Source organism: Cololabis saira, chromosome 14 (genome assembly GCF_033807715.1).
Source record: "Cololabis saira isolate AMF1-May2022 chromosome 14, fColSai1.1, whole genome shotgun sequence".
Lineage (NCBI taxonomy): Eukaryota > Metazoa > Chordata > Actinopteri > Beloniformes > Belonidae > Cololabis > Cololabis saira.
Window position 1 is genome coordinate 31,392,889 of NC_084600.1, and position 19,227 is coordinate 31,412,115.

A 19,227-nucleotide genomic window follows, 5' to 3' on the forward strand; every position below is an offset into this window, starting at 1 on the left:
GTCTCGTGTCTTTGTGATTGATCCTTGTTTCATGTATTAGATTAGATTAGATTATCCTTTATTTCTCGCTCAATGGGGAGACTCACTTTGTGCAACACACTTAACACACACATGCAGGGGAGGGGTAAAAAATATATAATTACTAAATATACACAGTATATATTGGAATGAAAATAAAAGTAGTGCAGTACGGGAAAGAATGAAAAAACAGTGCAAAAAAAGCAGGTAGGATGTGTGTGAGGTAGACAGATATTGAACAGATATTGCACATGTTATTATTGCACATGTTATTGTCTGTTAAAGCGGCACTATGTAACTTTTCTACCTTAATATCATATTTCCAGAGTCATTGTGATGGTACATCAACTTCCAACAGGTTTAATGACACCTCTGTCATGTTCTGAGGGGTCTGTATCGCCTTCACTGGCACTATGTAACTTTGAGGAGCATGGTAGGAACCCTGCCACACTAAAAAAATACAAATTTTTACGGCTTTGACTGTTTTATGGCATACGTCACTTCCCCCTCCTTCCTGAATCCTAGTCGAGACGAAAATGGGCGGGGCGTGGAGCGCAGCTCCGCAGAAGCTGGTAACCCGTTGCTGCGTTGTGGCTGCAGCAGCTCCACACATAACAGACGTGGCGAAAAGATCGGTAATGGTTTAACTTTTCACCGCTTTCCTGCCTGGAGGCAGAACCACGGAGGCCAAGTATCTGAGATAACAGAGTAAAAGAGTAAAAGAGTCGTCGGCTCGCTTGGATCGCGGCTGTAACGACCAAACATAACCTTCCACCACACAAACAAACACTCACACAGACGGGGGTCGGATCAAAACACGGGTTTTATTCCCCACTTCTCCAGCTAAACGCAGTTGCTGGCCAGCTCTCTGCGGTGCAATTAACCCCAATCTTCAGATAAAACTAGTTTGTTGAGGAAAAAACATTAACTCTTATTTGTAGCTGCAGAGGAAAAAAATAATCTCACGAGGAAAACAAAAATATTGCTCACGCCTCGGAGCCTCTTCCGCATATTATAGCAGTCAAAAAAAAAAGAAAACAAAAGTAAGAGTAATACAAAACATGTACTGTATGTTGTACTACTATACAAATTTATTGAAACACATGGCGAGTCAAACATTTACCAAAGCAGCTGCCAAACACTCCTAAACAAGGTAGTAAGACGTGGGTTGTGCAGAACTGCGGCAGTAAATCCCTTATAGAGAGTGGAGCTCCGACGAGGAGGGTCATATGGACCCAAACCGTTAATAATCATTATTTTCTCCATATACCGCTCCCTGGCTTCCTTGTTTAAGGTATCCCGGTAAATTCCAGTTCCTTTACAGCAGTTTAACATCTTTTTTTTGCGTTCCGTCTGTTCACTTGGTGAAACAGAAATGTAGTTTTGAAAGTCCATCCCGTCTTCATTCACTATCAAAACAAATGCACGCGACGGGACAGGATCTTTCCGGCAGTACATGCTGGTGCTCATGGGAAATGTAGTGTTCTATCTGGTAAAGCACTACCGCTTTTGTCCAAAGGAGCCGCCAAACTCAACAAAAGCTGAAAGTTACATTGTGCTGCTTTAACTACTGTAGCAGGCCTGGTTGTACAGTCTGATGGCAGCGGGGAGGAAGGACCTGCGATGCCTCTCAGTGACGCATGCAGGTTATATGTCCTTTTATATTGTTTCCATCCTTCTTCAGGCCGTGCAGCTCGTCTTCCTCTTTAGAAATTAGGCTGCAGCATCTCCTGGTCAGCATGGAGACTAGAGGACTAGAGTAGGACTAGGGGAGGAGGACCCTCACCTTAACTTCACTGACTCATGTTTTGCATCCACATGTGACTGAACGAGAAGGAAAGTTGTGACATATTGAAACGATCACAAAGTACTTCATATTTCCAACGCCTGACCTCTGAGAACGACCGAGCTGCTTTTCCTGGACCTCTGACTCTGATCCAGGTCCGAGTCCTGCCTGCAGCTCCTCCGGCTGACCGCCAGGTGGCGACACTACACCGCTGCAAGGCTCATGCTGCCTTCATGGACTTCAGGAAACAACAATTCCACAGAGAAGAAGATTATGATCAGACAATGTGAAAAATGTCGGCTGTGCGATCATCTCTTCAACTGGCAAGCTGCAAACCAACAGACACTGATCTTCAATTCAGGGATTGTTATTGATTAAGGTGATTGGTTACTTCAAGGCCTCTTTTTGGGCCAGAACTTAGATATTTGGTATTCTTGTTTATCATCTTCTCCTTCCTCTTCAACTCTGAGTTTGTTTGTGCAGGGAAACATGGTTCTAGATCAAGGTTCTCTGAATCTGGCCCTGCAGGTTTTAGATGTTTTCTGCTCCAACCCAACTACCAGGCGCATGCACAGATGATGACAAAGTGATGATGATCCATTCAAGTGAATCAGGTGTGTTGATGCAGCAGTGATTTAGATTCTTGAACAGATTACAGAATAAGGACCCCTGGGAGCCCAACCCATGTTCAAAGACGCCGGGAGAATAGAAACACAGACATGTGACGTTTAATGTCTCTCTGGTTGTTTGGAGCCTTGTATTGGTTGTTTCTTGTCTATTTGTGTCTATTCAATGTTTTTCTTGTTAATTCTAATGTTGTTTTTGGTTTGTACAATAGGCTTTTATTTTGTTATAATCTGTTTTCTGTTGGTTGTTTTGTGTTCCTGATTTAATTATTAGAAGTATTTATTTACTTACTTACTTGTTTACTTATTAATGTTTGCTATTTTCATATGTAAATTTAATTTTATTTAATCGATTGTAGTGATAACATTTTTAATTAAATCAAATGTTCGAATTCCTTGTGTTAATTGTTGCTGAAATCAAATAAATCAAATTTGCTTGGTCAGATTAATGATGATTTATTTAGTTTGTTTCTTTTTTGTATAATCAAAAATAAATTCGACATAAATAAATGGAAACATATATAAATACTCACAGCAAACTAAATAAATAGTAAAAGGCTTGGTCCGGAGCTTTTTTGAGTCCTTGAACGCAGCATGGGCAGATACCATCTTCTTGTAGTTTTCTTCTGCTTCTTCTTTTTCCAACTAACTTTGCTTCCGTGCGCGTCATTTTTGATCTCTGTCAGGGCAAACGCCGGAAGCGCTCTCTGTGTGTGTGTGTTTTCCTTTTTCTTTTTTCCATTAATTCTATAACTCTCTAAATTCGGAGTTTTATACCGTCTCAGTGAACGCAGCGTAGGCGGGTCTAATTGGGATTGTTTTGGGGTTGTTCTCTTTTCATCAGAAGTTTGTTGAGTTTGACTCGAGTGCGGAGAGGTGGAGATCGAACCGTCGTACCCGCTGCGCTCTTATCGATCAACTGCGGTGGATCGATCAGAGCCGATCGGAGCGGATCGATGGATTAGTGGAGCGGCTGCTGCAGAGGTGGGTGAAGAGCTGTTTGTCCATCTGCGTGTTGATGCAGGGAGCTGCTGGGAAGGTGAACAGCTGGGAGACTGGGTTTCAAATAATCTGTGATGGTGCTTTGATCCGCAAGACTTGAAGAGAAATTCATGAATTTAAACTTTGGATATAATATAAGTGATAAGTGAACCCATGCATTTCATTATATATATGAGTATATATATATATATAATGAAATTCATAGGTTTAGTTATATGTGTGTGTCTATATGTGTAAGGGATAATGCCCGACAACGCTTCGCGTTGGACGGTAATGTACACCTCTTAATGTACATTATCCCGCTTATACCACGGTCACTTACCCAAAAACATAAATATTAAATAGGTTATTCATCCACACACATACATACACATAGCCACACATACACACACACACACACACACACACACACACACACACACACACACACACACACACACACACACACACACACACACACACACACAACCACACAGACACGCACACGCACACATACACACACACACACACACACACACACACACACAACCACAACCACACAGACATATACACACACACACACACACACACACACACATACATATACACACGCACATACATACACACACACACACACACACAACCACAACCACACAGACATATACATAGATACACACAGACACACACACACACACACACACACACACACACACACACACACACACATACATATACACACGCACATACATACACACACACACACACACACACACACACAACCACAACCACACAGACATATACACACACACACACACACACACACACACACACACACAACCACAACCACACAGACATACATAGATACACACACACACATACATATACACGCACATAGACATACACATTGGCTTGTGCTGGGTTTAGTTAGTCGCGATAGTTTAGCTCAGACTGTGATTGGATCTCGAGATTTGGGACGATTGCTGCTCTTGTTTTGGTCGGTTCCGTGTTTCGTTTGTGGTTTTTGTTGCAGATTTCCAGTGCTTGACGTGTGCCTCCATGTGCTCTTGCTCCCTGGTTTGGCAGCGGATGTAACCCCCCCCCTCCCCAAAAAAAACAAAAAAGAACACTGGATTTGTATGTGTATATATATGTATGTATATTAAATATAGTAATAATGCACATATATATGCCTTAGGTTTTTACCAGCATGGTATTAACCATTAATATGTGTGCAGACAAGGAAAAAAAAAAAAAAAGAAAAAAGTTATTCATGCTTTAATGTGTTTTCAGTTGAAATCGTTAGTTTTATAACAACCCGCGGCTGAGCGGACTATTTAATCTCTCGTCCGCAGCCGTTGCAACCTGGTAAATTACAACGTTTTTTAACAAGCCATAACTCAGTTTACTTGGTAACGGGAGATATTCTAGTCTGCTCAGCTCCGCTCGGCTATTTTCTTTTCTCTCCTCTTCTGCATCCCAGTCATCAAAATTGTTAAATTCCCCAAATAAATTAAAAGAAATTACAAAATCACCGTCCTGTGGTAGCCGGCTCTTCTCTGAATCTCCGTTGCCGTAGTTACCACCTGGCAGTTGATCCAGCGCAATGATATTAAAGTTATCACGCAATTTGACCGAACTTGTTTTCTAGGTATAGGTTATAAGTGATAACCTACACCTGCCAGCCAATCAGAATCGAGTATTCACACAGACCGTGGTATATATATATATATATATATATATGTATATATTTATATTTATATATGTATATGTATATGTATATGTATATGTATGTGTGTGTGTGTATGTATATATCAAATCAAATCCTAGGCAACCCTAAGTACCCCGACTGCCTCCATAGGATTTATAAGTAAGTTACAGCTGCTGCTCATCATCCCTCGGTGAACTATAAAAACTTACTGGAGATGTAGAGATAAATTGGTACCAAACATCAGAGAAAAGAACAGTTATTATTCCTATGTGGTTCTCTTAAGGCCAGGACACACCAACCCGATAATCGGCAGTCGGACGCCGTCAGACGAGGTCGGACGAGGTTGGTGACTGGAGTCGGGTTGGTATTTCTCGTGCAGTCGTCCGTCAGCGTCTGCGTTAATTTTCCCCAATTCAACATGTAGAATCGGCCACTAGCCGTCGGCCTCTAAGACCAATCTGATTGGTCGAGTGCTAGCCCTTGACTAGCAAATCAGAGCTAACTGGAAATGAAGATGGTAAACTTACTAGATGAATAGTGATAGCACAGATGCTACACTACATTCTATCATGGCATTTGTTTGGATTTGGATTGTGTTTGAATGTTTTTTGAACGCCATCACAGATTAGAGCCGCCTGCAGTTATGGGGACATATTACACCTCGCCCACGCTCAGAACGTACGCTCCAGTTGGCGTCGGGTTGGTGTGCCCCGGCCCTAATGAAGGCCGGAGGGAGAACTGCAGGTCTGGATCCAGCCCCTGGTGGTCAGTAGAGGAACTGGTCTAGGGACTTTTGTTTTCAGCCACTAAAACAAGTGATTTTTTTTTTATTGTTAAAACATTAAAGTTCTGTAAGTAGTGACCCCTGCGAGACCCCCAGTCTTTGAGAAATCTTCATTCTGTAACTTTCAACTCTGTCTTCTCGTCTTCAGATGAGTTTCAGAAGTCTGCTTTTATTTCTCCGGACAGTTTGGAGGAAATTCAGCTGTAAACGTCTATGGGCCTCTGCAGACAAAAAAGCATGAATGTTGACTCTTTAATCAAATCAGCTTTGAAATAATTCAATTGAGCGCCTACATGTTGTTTTTTTTCTAGTTCACGTCCATTGTTAGCTCACCTCTGCTGATATGATTTAATTTAGTTTAACCCAGTTTCAGCTAAATTTTAGCTGCCAGAAAGATGTCTCTAGAAAACTCAGGGATGAGCAAAATACAGATTCTCCTGTCTTGGTGTGGTCAAGGTGAGAATAAAAATATGTAAGATTTAAAGGTGAAGTTAATTTAGCAAGAAAATATATTTACAATGTTTATGAAGTTAATTAGTTATGCATTTGTGCTTTATTATTTACATGTTTAAAGATTCAGATGTTTATACCAGCACAACAGTTAAAACACTCTTTTGAATGTGTTTATTTGGTTTTACCTTCTTACAGTACGTTTGCCTCGGTCTAGGTCATTCCTGGCTCCTGATTGGTTGGTTTAGTCACATGGGGTCAGAAAGAAGGAAGTTGTTGTTGTCATGGTGATTTCTGATGCCGGGGAGCTTCAGTAAAAGCAAAGATACTCTATACAGAAGATTACGCATTACCGTTACTGCCAATGGTATGAAATGGTAAACACTTCCTGTCTCCTAAGTGGGCGTGGCCGCCCCTCTCCCCACATCGTTTTGGAACATACAACACTAGATACAGTACAACTTTAATATTTGCGCCTTATTTTGCCGCTCGTTTTTTTTTATCTGCTACCTTTTATCTGCCGCCTTCTATCTGCTCTGCTTTATCTGATATCAACCCAGTACAAGATCATCGGATCAGTCTAATATTCTTTTTTCCCTTCCAAAAACACTTCAATAATAACAATAACAGTATTATTAAGCAAAGAAGCAAGTTTTATTTTAGTTTTAAACTTCATTTTATCTGATGGGAAAACGACTGGCAGTTCTGCAGTGACCGACGACTCTGAGCAGAGCTATGTATTATTATTATATTATATTATATTATTAGCTATGAGAGCCAAATCTCACGAGAGTGTGTTGCTCAGACAGAGACAGGTCTCAAACAAAGTTCATTTTCTCCTAATCTGTCGGTCTGAAAATTGCCATTTTGGTGTCAGAATGTTCAGAAGGTTTGTGGCTTTTGAAAAATGGGTCCCATATTTACTTAGGTTACTATGGCGCGAAGGAATTGGTAATAATCTGTGCTCACGTTCACTTTTCCCATAGGACTCAATAGACTCAGGAGTGTGTGTGTTTTACAAACACACACACTCCTGAACTGCTTCCTCCGCTGCTGCAACCTGATTGGCTGAGAGAATTGTTGCATCATTGCAGCTTAAGCAGGTCCAGAACCATGGATGACCAGACATTCGGACCTGGAAGTTTGATCTGAATCAGTCATCTGGCCTGAACTGGATGTTTGAGCTCTTATTTTGAAAGACCTGACAGTCTTCCTGTGTCTCCTCAGGTATGGAGGGTGTGTGTGTGTGGCTGGTGTGTGTGTGCCTGCAGAGTGTGTGTGTCGGGGCTCAGAGCGGACTGGACAGAAGTGACCACGCCCACCCGGACCCTCAGCAGGTGGTATCCCACAATAACCCAGACTCAGGTGAGTGTTCACTCAAAGAGCAGAAGTTCTGAAAATTAAATTTGTATATTTCAATAAATGTTTACAGTTGGAAAGAGAAGCTGACAACATCCAAACGAAGCTGATCAAACTCCAAGGTTCTGATGACCGCTAACTATGTGACCGTTAACTACACTGCAAAAACAGCCCCTTGAGAAATAAGATTAATATTATTAAATCCAGTAAAACATTTTTTAAGCAAAATATTTTGGCTAAGACAGTAAGAAAAGGTTGTGACAGGGATTCTTAAAATTATCAAAATAATTTAAAATAGTCTTCTAAATTTCATGAAACAAAACTTTTTTAGTTTCTTAGAAAATTTGTTTTTGCAGTGTGATAGTTTATGAGCAGGTCCAGGATCAAATTCAGGACCAGGTTTAAGATCAGATTCTGGACCAGGATCAGGTTTGGGTAAAAGTTCAAGACCAAGAACTGAAATGGGGCTTTTAGAATCAAAATCAAAACCAGGTTCAGGATGGGGTTTGGTTCCAAATTCAAGACCAGGTTTTGGACCGAAAACCGAAGCACGACTTTCAGGACCAGGTTCAGATCTCCGAAGGTTTTCTATTTCTTTTTTTTTTACCTCCAGAAGAGGAAAACTGGAGATGTTTCAGAGAAATTGTGTGTGTGTGTGTGTGTGTGTGTGTGTGTGTGTGTGTGTGTGTGTGTGTGTGTGTGTGTGTGTGTGTGTGTGTGTGTGTGTGTGTGTGTGTGTGTGTGTGTGATGGAGCTGTGCAGCAGCGATAGTGTGGGAGCTAGCCGTTAGCAGCTCACCACAGCTTCCTGTTGGTGACACTTTGAAGATGTCACAGGAAATGAAACAACAGAAGAAGACTTGTATCTTCTTCATGTGGAGGATGATGGCATTGTCCCCGCCCTCTCCACTTATCCATGGACTTCCTGTCCATGTGGGAGTCATGTGTGATCTGTCCTCAGAGGTTTTGGTTTGTTTGTGTGTCTTTTTAGCCCAGAGTATGCAGGCAGAGATCAGCACAGAGAGCATGATGGGAGATGTAGTCTTCATGCTGTGTTCACACTCAGCTGTTTGCGTGTGACTTTGATTTGACCGACCTCTCTGTTAATTCTGTCATGTGTATTTCGGTCTCCCAGCTGCTCGTCTTAATCCAACTAACTTCTTCTGGGTTGTACAATTGTGTCATGCACAAAAATTTCAGTACATTTTTGGGGTGTAAAAACAATTAAAAATCCTCTGATCATAGTGTGTTTCAGTATTAGACAAATATAACCTTGGATCAACAATATTAAGTATCCCGCTTCTCCTTCACTAGGACTTAAGAGAGGAAATCACACACAGGTGCAGCTTATCATCTTCATTGATGAACTGGTCATCAGCAGGCGTTCAGACATCAAGAAAAGCAGTTTTGTCCGTTTGCTGATCTGGCGCATTCAAGCTTATGTTAACACAATGCCAACAGGGGAGAACATCAGCAATTATCTTTGACAACTGTTACTGCACATCAATCTGTAGATATAAAAAAAAACAAACATTTTCCAAACAATTTGGAGTTCCGTGATGTCGAGAATTATTCAAGGTTAAACTTTTCAACATGACTTGGATCTATGTTTTCTGTGACAATGTGGGACAAGTTTTTGATGCAGTGTTTTATTTAAAAAGAGATCTCCCAGTGTAAGAGGCTGTGTAGAACCACTTTGAACAGTGAGGTCCAGTTATGGATGTGTTCAGGCTGCTGGACTGATGTTTACTTGGAGATCTGAGAGATGGAATTCTGATATCAACAGTCTTACAGAGTTACAAGTGTGCAAGTTACACATCAGTTCCGCACTGGGATGTAGTAGCAGAGGTGGTAACGGATGTAGTAACAGAGGTGGTAACGGATGTAGTAACAGAGGTGGTAACGGATGTAGTAACAGAGGTGGTAACGAATGTAGTAACAGAGGTGGTAACTGATGTAATAACAGAGGTGGTAACTGATGTAATAACAGAGGTGGTAACGGATGTAGTAACAGAAGTGGTAACGGATGTAGTAGCAAAGGTGGTAACGGATGTAGTAACAGAAGTGGTAACGGATGTAGTAACAGAGGTGGTAACGAATGTAGTAACAGAAGTGGTAACGGATGTAATAACAGAGGTGGTAACGGATGTAGTAACAGAAGTGGTAACGGATGTAATAACAGAGGTGGTAACTGATGTAGTAGCAGAGGTGGTAACGGATGTAGTAACAGAGGTGGTAACGGATGTAGTAACAGAGGTGGTAACGGATGTAGTAACAGAGGTGGTAACGAATGTAATAAAAGAGGTGGTAACGGATGTAGTAGCAGAGGTGGTAACTGATGTAGTAGCAGAATTGGTAACGGATGTAGTAAAAGAGGTGGTAACTGATGTAGTAGCAGAATTGGTAACGGATGTAGTAAAAGAGGTGCTAACGGATGTAGTAACAGGTGGTAACGGATGTAGTAACAGAGGTGGTAAAGGATGTAGTAACAGGTGGTAACGGATGTAGTAACAGAGGTGGTAACTGATGTAGTAACAGAGGTGGTAACTGATGCAGTAACAGAGGTGATAACGGATGTAGTAGCAGAGGTGGTAACAGACGTAGTAGCAGAGGTGGTAACGGATGTAGTAAAAGAGGTGGTAACGGATGTAGTAACAGAGGTGGTAACAGACGTAGTAGCAGAGGTGGTAACGGATGTAGTAAAAGAGGTGGTAACGGATGTAGTAGCAGAGGTGGTAACGGATGTAGTAACAGAGGTGGTAACTGATGTAATAGCAGAGTTGGTAACTGATGTAGTAGCAGAGTTGGTAACTGATGTAATAGCAGAGTTGGTAACTGATGTAGTAGCAGAGGTGGTAACGGATGTAGTAGCAGAGGTGGTAACGGATGTAGTAACAGAGGTGGTAACGGATGTAGTAGCAGAGTTGGTAACTGATGTAGTAGCAGAGTTGGTAACGGATGTAGTAACAGAGGTGGTAACTGATGTAGTAACAGAGGTGGTAACTGATGTAGTAAAAGAGGTGGTAACGGATGTAGTAGCAGAGGTGGTAACTGATGTAGTAGCAGAGTTGGTAACGGATGTAGTAGCAGAGGTGGTAACTGATGTAGTAACAGAGGTGGTAACTGATGTAGTAGGAGAGGTGGTAACGGATGTAGTAGCAGGTGGTAACGGATGTAGTAAAAGAGGTGGTAACAGACGTAATAGCAGAGGTGGTAACAGATGTAGTAACAGAGGTGGTAACGAATGTAATAAAAGAGGTGGTAACTGATGTAGTAGCAGAGGTGGTAACGGATGTAGTAACAGAGGTCGTAACGGATGTGGTAGGAGAGGTGGTAACTGATGTAGTAACAGAGGTGGTAACTGATGTAGTAGCAGAGGTGGTAACGGATGTAGTAACAGGTGGTAACTGATGTAGTAGCAGAGGTGGTAACGGATGTAATAACAGAGGTGGTAACGAATGTAATAAAAGAGGTGGTAACGGATGTAGTAACAGAGGTGGTAACGAATGTAATAAAAGAGGTGGTAACGGATGTAGTAACAGAGGTGGTAACGGATGTAGTAGCAGATTTGGTAACGGATGTAGTAACAGAGGTGGTAACGGATGTACTAGTAGAGGTGGTAATGGATGTAGTAGCAGAGTTGGTAACTGATGTAGTAGCAGAGTTGGTAACGGATGTAGTAACAGAGGTGGTAACGGATGTAGTAACAGAGGTGGTAACGGATGTAGTAACAGAGGTGGTAACGGATGTAGTAACAGAGGTGGTAACTGATGTAGTAGGAGAGGTGGTAACGGATGTAGTAGCAGAGGTGGTAACTGATGTAGTAACAGAGGTGGTAACTGATGTAGTAACATAGGTGGTAACGGATGTAGTAACAGAGGAGGTAATGGATGTAATAGCAGAGGTGGTAACGCATGTAGTAGCAGAGGTGGTAACGCATGTAGTAACAGAGGTGGTAACGGATGTAGTAACAGAGGTGGTAACGGATGTAGTAACAGAGGTGGTAACGGATGTAGTAACAGAGGTGGTAACGGATGTAGTAGCAGAGGTGGTAACTGATGTAATAACAGAGGTGGTAACTGATGTAGTAACAGAGGTGGTAACTGATGTAGTAGGAGAGGTGGTAACGGATGTAGTAGCAGGTGGTAACGGATGTAGTAAAAGAGGTGGTAACAGACGTAATAGCAGAGGTGGTAACTGATGTAGTAGCAGAGGTGGTAACGGATGTAGTAACAGGTGGTAACTGATGTAATAAAAGAGGTGGTAACTGATGTAGTAGCAGAGGTGGTAACGGATGTAGTAACAGAGGTGGTAACGGATGTAGTAGGAGAGGTGGTAACTGATGTAGTAGCAGAGGTGGTAACGGATGTAGTAACAGGTGGTAACTGATGTAATAAAAGAGGTGGTAACTGATGTAGTAGCAGAGGTGGTAACGGATGTAGTAACAGAGGTGGTAATGGATGTAGTAGCAGAGTTGGTAACGGATGTAGTAACAGAGGTGGTAACGAATGTAATAAAAGAGGTGGTAACGGATGTAGTAACAGAGGTGGTAACGAATGTAATAAAAGAGGTGGTAACGGATGTAGTAACAGAGGTGGTAACGGATGTAGTAGCAGATTTGGTAACGGATGTAGTAACAGAGGTGGTAACGAATGTAATAAAAGAGGTGGTAACTGATGTAGTAGCAGAGGTGGTAACGGATGTAGTAACAGAGGTCGTAACGGATGTGGTAGGAGAGGTGGTAACTGATGTAGTAACAGAGGTGGTAACTGATGTAGTAGCAGAGGTGGTAACGGATGTAGTAACAGGTGGTAACTGATGTAGTAGCAGAGGTGGTAACGGATGTAATAACAGAGGTGGTAACGAATGTAATAAAAGAGGTGGTAACGGATGTAGTAACAGAGGTGGTAACGAATGTAATAAAAGAGGTGGTAACGGATGTAGTAACAGAGGTGGTAACGGATGTAGTAGCAGATTTGGTAACGGATGTAGTAACAGAGGTGGTAACGGATGTACTAGTAGAGGTGGTAATGGATGTAGTAGCAGAGTTGGTAACTGATGTAGTAGCAGAGTTGGTAACGGATGTAGTAACAGAGGTGGTAACGGATGTAGTAACAGAGGTGGTAACGGATGTAGTAACAGAGGTGGTAACGGATGTAGTAACAGAGGTGGTAACTGATGTAGTAGGAGAGGTGGTAACGGATGTAGTAGCAGAGGTGGTAACTGATGTAGTAACAGAGGTGGTAACTGATGTAGTAACATAGGTGGTAACGGATGTAGTAACAGAGGAGGTAATGGATGTAATAGCAGAGGTGGTAACGCATGTAGTAGCAGAGGTGGTAACGCATGTAGTAACAGAGGTGGTAACGGATGTAGTAACAGAGGTGGTAACGGATGTAGTAACAGAGGTGGTAACGGATGTAGTAACAGAGGTGGTAACGGATGTAGTAGCAGAGGTGGTAACTGATGTAATAACAGAGGTGGTAACTGATGTAGTAACAGAGGTGGTAACTGATGTAGTAGGAGAGGTGGTAACGGATGTAGTAGCAGGTGGTAACGGATGTAGTAAAAGAGGTGGTAACAGACGTAATAGCAGAGGTGGTAACTGATGTAGTAGCAGAGGTGGTAACGGATGTAGTAACAGGTGGTAACTGATGTAATAAAAGAGGTGGTAACTGATGTAGTAGCAGAGGTGGTAACGGATGTAGTAACAGAGGTGGTAACGGATGTAGTAGGAGAGGTGGTAACTGATGTAGTAGCAGAGGTGGTAACGGATGTAGTAACAGGTGGTAACTGATGTAATAAAAGAGGTGGTAACTGATGTAGTAGCAGAGGTGGTAACGGATGTAGTAACAGAGGTGGTAATGGATGTAGTAGCAGAGTTGGTAACGGATGTAGTAACAGAGGTGGTAACGAATGTAATAAAAGAGGTGGTAACGGATGTAGTAACAGAGGTGGTAACGAATGTAATAAAAGAGGTGGTAACGGATGTAGTAACAGAGGTGGTAACGGATGTAGTAGCAGATTTGGTAACGGATGTAGTAACAGAGGTGGTAACGAATGTAATAAAAGAGGTGGTAACGAATGTAATAAAAGAGGTGGTAACGGATGTAGTAACAGAGGTGGTAACGGATGTAGTAACAGAGGTGGTAACTGATGTAGTAACAGAGGTGGTAACTGATGTAGTAACAGAGGTGGTAACTGATGTAGTAACAGAGGTGGTAACGGATGTAGTAGCAGAGGTGGTAACTGATGTAGTAACAGAGGTGGTAACTGATGTAGTAACAGAGGTGGTAACTGATGTAGTAACAGAGGTGGTAACTGATGTAGTAGGAGAGGTGGTAACGGATGTAGTAGCAGGTGGTAACGGATGTAGTAACAGGTGGTAACGGATGTAATAGCAGAGGTGGTAACGGATGTAGTGACAGAGGTGGTAACTGATGTAGTAGGAGAGGTGGTAACGGATGTAGTAACAGAGGTGGTAACGGATGTAGTAGCAGAGGTGGTAACGGATGTAGTAACAGAGGTGGTAACGGATGTAGTAACAGAGGTGGTAACGGATGTAGTAACAGAGGTGGTAACGGATGTAGTAACAGAGGTGGTAATGGATGTAGTAACAGAGGTGGTAACGGATGTAATGGCAGAGGTGGTAACGGATGTAGTAGCAGAGGTGGTAACGGATGTAGTAACAGAGGTGGTAACGGATGTAATAACAGAGGTGGTAACGGATGTAGTAACAGAGGTGGTAACAGATGTAATAACAGAGGTGGTAACTAACGGATGTAGTAGCAGAGGTGGTAACTGATGTAGTAGCAGAGTTGGTAATTGATGTAGTAGCAGAGGTGGTAACGGATGTAGTAACAGAGGTGGTAACTGATGTAGTAACAGGTGGTAACGGATGTAGTAACAGAGGTGGTAACTGATGTAGTAACGGGTGGTAACGGATGTAGTAGCAGAGGTGGTAACGGATGTAGTAACAGAGGTGGTAACGGATGTAGTAGCAGAGGTGGTAACAGATGTAGTAACAGAGGTGGTAACAGATGTAGTAACAGAGGTGGTAACGGATGTAGTAGCAGAGGTGGTAACGGATGTAGTAACAGAGGTGGTAACGGATGTAGTAACAGAGGTGGTAACGGATGTAGTAACAGAGGTGGTAACGGATGTAGTAACAGAGGTGGTAACGGATGTAGTAACAGAGGTGGTAACGGATGTAGTAGCAGAGGTGGTAACGGATGTAGTAACAGAGGTGGTAACGGATGTAGTAGCAGAGGTGGTAACGGATGTAGTAGCAGAGGTTGTAACTTATCTAGTAGCAGAGGGGGTAACTGATGTAGTAACAGAGTCTGTAGAGTCTGGATCCAGCCCTGCATTTCCTATCCAACAGTGATCCAACATTGAGTTCACCTCCATTGACTTCCAAGTTAAAATGTAAAGTTAAACTTTACAGCAGACATAAACACATTTACAGTCTGGTACTAAAACAGTTTGTGTCTTCATGGTTACGTTTCCCATCCATGACAAATTATTGGCATAATTATGAAAACTAACCCGACGCACGCCAGCCGATGTACGAGTGCAACGGTGAGTTAGTCGTGCCTATACTGACCACATGGAACAGTTATTGCAGTTTGGGTTTTTTGTTCTAAAAGAATGGTCATGTACTTAAACGTTTACCTGCCACTGAGCCGCAGAGACGCTGCAGAGACGCTGCAGAGACGCTGCAGAGATGCTGCAGAGACGGGCTTTGAAAATGACCAAATGTGGTCATGGACTTCTCTGTTGTCACAACGACCGCTGAGAAAGATGGACAATGGTTGTTGATGGTTGTTGGCTGCTCTGTGGACTCTGACTGCTGCTGGTTTCTGTGTTCATATCAGGCTTCCTGATTGTTTGTGTCTGGGTTTAAAGGAACCTGAATCTTATGGCAAACAACACAGAGAGGGTTTAGTTTTCATCCGATGAGAGACTTGATCGGAGAGAAAACAAGAAGAAGGTCACCTTCCAGACATGATATATGATGGTGGAGTGATCGACCTCAAATCAGTTTTATTGCGTTTACACAATAAAACTCAGAATTCAAAGAGGCGGGTCTTTACAAGGCTGCGAGTGAAGGTGTGGTCCTTTGTCTGAAGTTTTCCAGTATTCCTGCTTCTCTGCAGCTCAGGGTCGGGTTGGGTGGCCCGGCGCTGATGGCGGTCGGAGATGATGGATGTTTATTTGTGCTGCTGCAGCTTTTTGGCTCGTTGGTCATCAAAGTGGAAACAGTCGGACAAAAACAGAAGCTGCCGGAGTTCGTCAAGCTACAGAGTTAAAGTTCAGTTTTGATTTATAGACAAATGGATCAACAGTGACCTATCGAAGTCCCGCCCCCTTAGTTACTGTTGCTAACGTAGACAATCCATTAACGTTGTTGACAGCTTTGCGATGATGACTGTCTGTGTGAAAACTTTTCCCAAGACGTTTTAGACAAATGTGGACACTAACAGACCACCTTTCATTGAGGAACCTTCAGACAGGACTTGAATAAGTCTGTAATCTTCATCATAGGTACATTTCACCTATGAAACAAAATGAGAAAAAAAAATCCAGGAAATCAGATTGTAGGATTTTTAAAGAATTAATTTGTAAATTATGGTGGAAAAATAAGTATTTGATCATTAACAAAAGCTCAACTCAGTACTTTGTAACATAGCCTTTGTTGGCAATGACAGAGGTCAAACCTTTTCTGTAAGTCTTCACAAGGTTTTCACACACTGTTGCTGGTATTTTCCTCCGTGCAGATCTCCTCTAGAGCAGTGATGTTTTGGGGCTGTCGCTGGGCAACACAGACTTTCAACTCCCTCCAATGATTTTCTATGGGGTTGATATCTGTTTCTTACGAAGCCACTCCTTCGTTGTCCGGGCCATGTGTTTGGGATCATTGACCTGCTGAAAGACCCAGACACGTTTCATCTTCAATGCCCTTGCTGATGGAAGGAGGTTTTCACTCAAAATCTCATGATTCAATTCAATTCAATTTTATTTATATAGCGTCTAATACAACAGATGTTATCTCTAGACGCTTTCCAGAGATCCAGAACATGAACATAAACATAAACATAAATGATAATATGCATTGCATATGCCATGTATCATTATGCAAACATAATGATACATGGCCCCATTCATTCTTTCCCTTACACAGATCAGTCGTCCTGGTCCCTTTGCAGAAATACATCCCCAAAGCATGATGCCCCTTCAGACGGGCCTGGACATGTACTGGCTTAACCAGGGAGACACGTCTCTCTGCAGGATCTGAGTCCCTGGTGGCGTAGTGTGTTACCGATGGTACTTTTGTTACTTTGGTCCCAGCTCTCTGCAGGTCATTCACTAGGTCCCCTGTGTGGTTCTAGGATTTTTACTCACCGTTCTTGTGATCATTTTTACCCAACGGGGTGAGATCTTGCGTGGAGCCCCAGATGGAGGGAGATTATCAGTGGTCTTGTATATCTTCCATTTTCTAATGATTGTTCCCACCGTTGATTTCTTCACACCAAGCTGCTTTCCTACTCCAGATTCCCAGCCTGGTGCAGGTCTACAATTTTGTTTCTCACATCCTTTGACAGCTCTTTAGTCTTGGCCATGGTTGAGTTTGGAGACTGTTTGAGGCGTGAACTGCATGTGTACAGGTCTCTTTTATAGGTAGTTAAAACAGGTTCCATTAATACGGGTACTGAGTGGAGGACAGAAGAGCTTCTTAAAGAGGTCTGTGAGAGCCAGAAATCTTGCTTGTTTATGGGTGACCAAATACTTATTTTCCACCATAATTTGCTATTAATTATTTAAAAATCGTACAATATTATTTCCCTGATTTTTTTTTTTATTCCCTCATAGTTGAGTAGAGTATCTGATATGGATTTTTTTCCCCCTTGTCCCGAGATTTCTCCATATTCTCTAAGATCTCTGGCTTAAACTCCCTAGACTCTCTCTGAGATTATTAATCTTTTTATTTATCCAATCATGTCACCGACCTGGTGACAATTAGCCTAATTGTTTTGCAGATGTTCCTCCAGGTTCTTTTCCGGCTTTTTGTTTCTCATCTCTCAACTCTTTGGTTTAATTTCCCTGCAAATTTAAAACGAGCTAGGATTTGTCTTGCAAAGATAAAATGTGTCAGTTCCAACATATTCTATATATATTCATATTCTCTGTTCTGTCGGGGATGAAATGATGTTTTATTGGTTTTGTTTGCGCTCTGTCACTCTGTCGTAGATCTGTGTGCGATAGACCAGCAGCTCTGTCACGATGAAGGCTCCATCCTCAGCTTCGAAGCGATCCGCGGCATCCACAAACTGATGGACGACGACGCCGACGGCACGGTGGACACGACGGAGACAGACGAGGTGAGGCCCAGACGCTCCGCCTTTTTTCTAAGAATAGAGCGGGTGATGTGAGGCAGCCCGAGCTGTCCTCGCCGTAGATGAATGGATGGAAAATCACGACAGTGATGCCCTTCCTCCTCCTCTCCGCAGTTTCTCAGGGAGGATCTGAAATACCACGACCCCAAAGCTAAACACAGCACCTTCCATCGAGCAGACCTGCACATCAGCGTGGAGGACTTGTGGAACGCCTGGAGGAGCTCTGAAGGTGAGGAGGAGGAGGAGGAGGAGGAGGAGGTATCAGACAAGTACAACCTTACTTTTAACAGTGTGAGCAATCCTGAGTACTGTCTTAAGATTCAGGCCCCGTTTACACGGGGCAAAAACTGAGGCGTTTTCATGCGTTTTGGCCGTTCGTTTACACGAAAACGGAGGTCAAAGCCCCCAAAAACGATCATTTCTGAAAACTCCGGCCAAAGTGGAGATTTTCAAAAACTCAGTTTTCACGTTTGCGTCTAAACAGAGAAAACGGAGGAAAACGGAGATTTACGTCACATTATGCGACAGAAACGTCACCAGCAGCGTCATGAGTGCGACCTGTGTTTACAATTTGTTTGGCCACCGTCAATATTTTCTTTTATTTTACCTGTTTTAAATTCTCTCAGACTCTCGTTCCGTCTTGGAAGTAAAGCCTGAATTATGGTCCCGCGTTAAATCAACGCAGAGCCTACGGCGTAAGGTACGCGGAGACGCGCGCCGTACGGTGTGCGTCGCCGCGTACCCTACGCCGTAGGCACCATAAATCAGCCTTAACTGGAAGTTACAGTGTCATTTGTTGATGTTTTTTTCCAGGATTCTGATTGGCTGGCATGACGTTACCAGCGTTTTCATGCGAGTCCGTGTAAACGAGGATATTTTTGAAAACGGAGAGGGGAAAATATCCGTTTTTGTAAATACCAGCGTGTAAACGTGGCCTCAGGTGTGTGTTGACACAATGCCAAGAGGGTAAGATCTCAGCTATGGTCTCAGAGGAGTAAATGATGCAGAAAAGAGTTATAAAACTATTATTATTCTCAAGTGGAAAACTTTCAAGACAGCCCACATGGAGGGTCACACACCTGCATCCACACACCCCAGCAGACATCTAGAACAATGTCC

General features: G+C 42.6%; 1 protein-coding gene across 2 annotated transcripts in view; it reads left to right on the plus strand.

Annotated features, from left to right (window-relative positions):
* Positions 1-3,109: 3,109 nt before the first annotated feature.
* Positions 3,110-19,227, plus strand: part of LOC133459961 (stromal interaction molecule 1-like) — a 45,660-nt gene continuing 29,542 nt past the window's right edge. The window contains exons 1-5 of one of the 2 annotated variants that reach the window (XM_061740397.1): positions 3,110-3,143; positions 3,275-3,414; positions 7,581-7,718; positions 17,963-18,093; positions 18,223-18,337. In XM_061740397.1, coding sequence (XP_061596381.1) covers positions 7,583-7,718; positions 17,963-18,093; positions 18,223-18,337 — 382 coding nt within the window. In that variant the 5' untranslated portion in view covers positions 3,110-3,143; positions 3,275-3,414; positions 7,581-7,582. The other variant, XM_061740395.1, reaches the window with a different exon arrangement.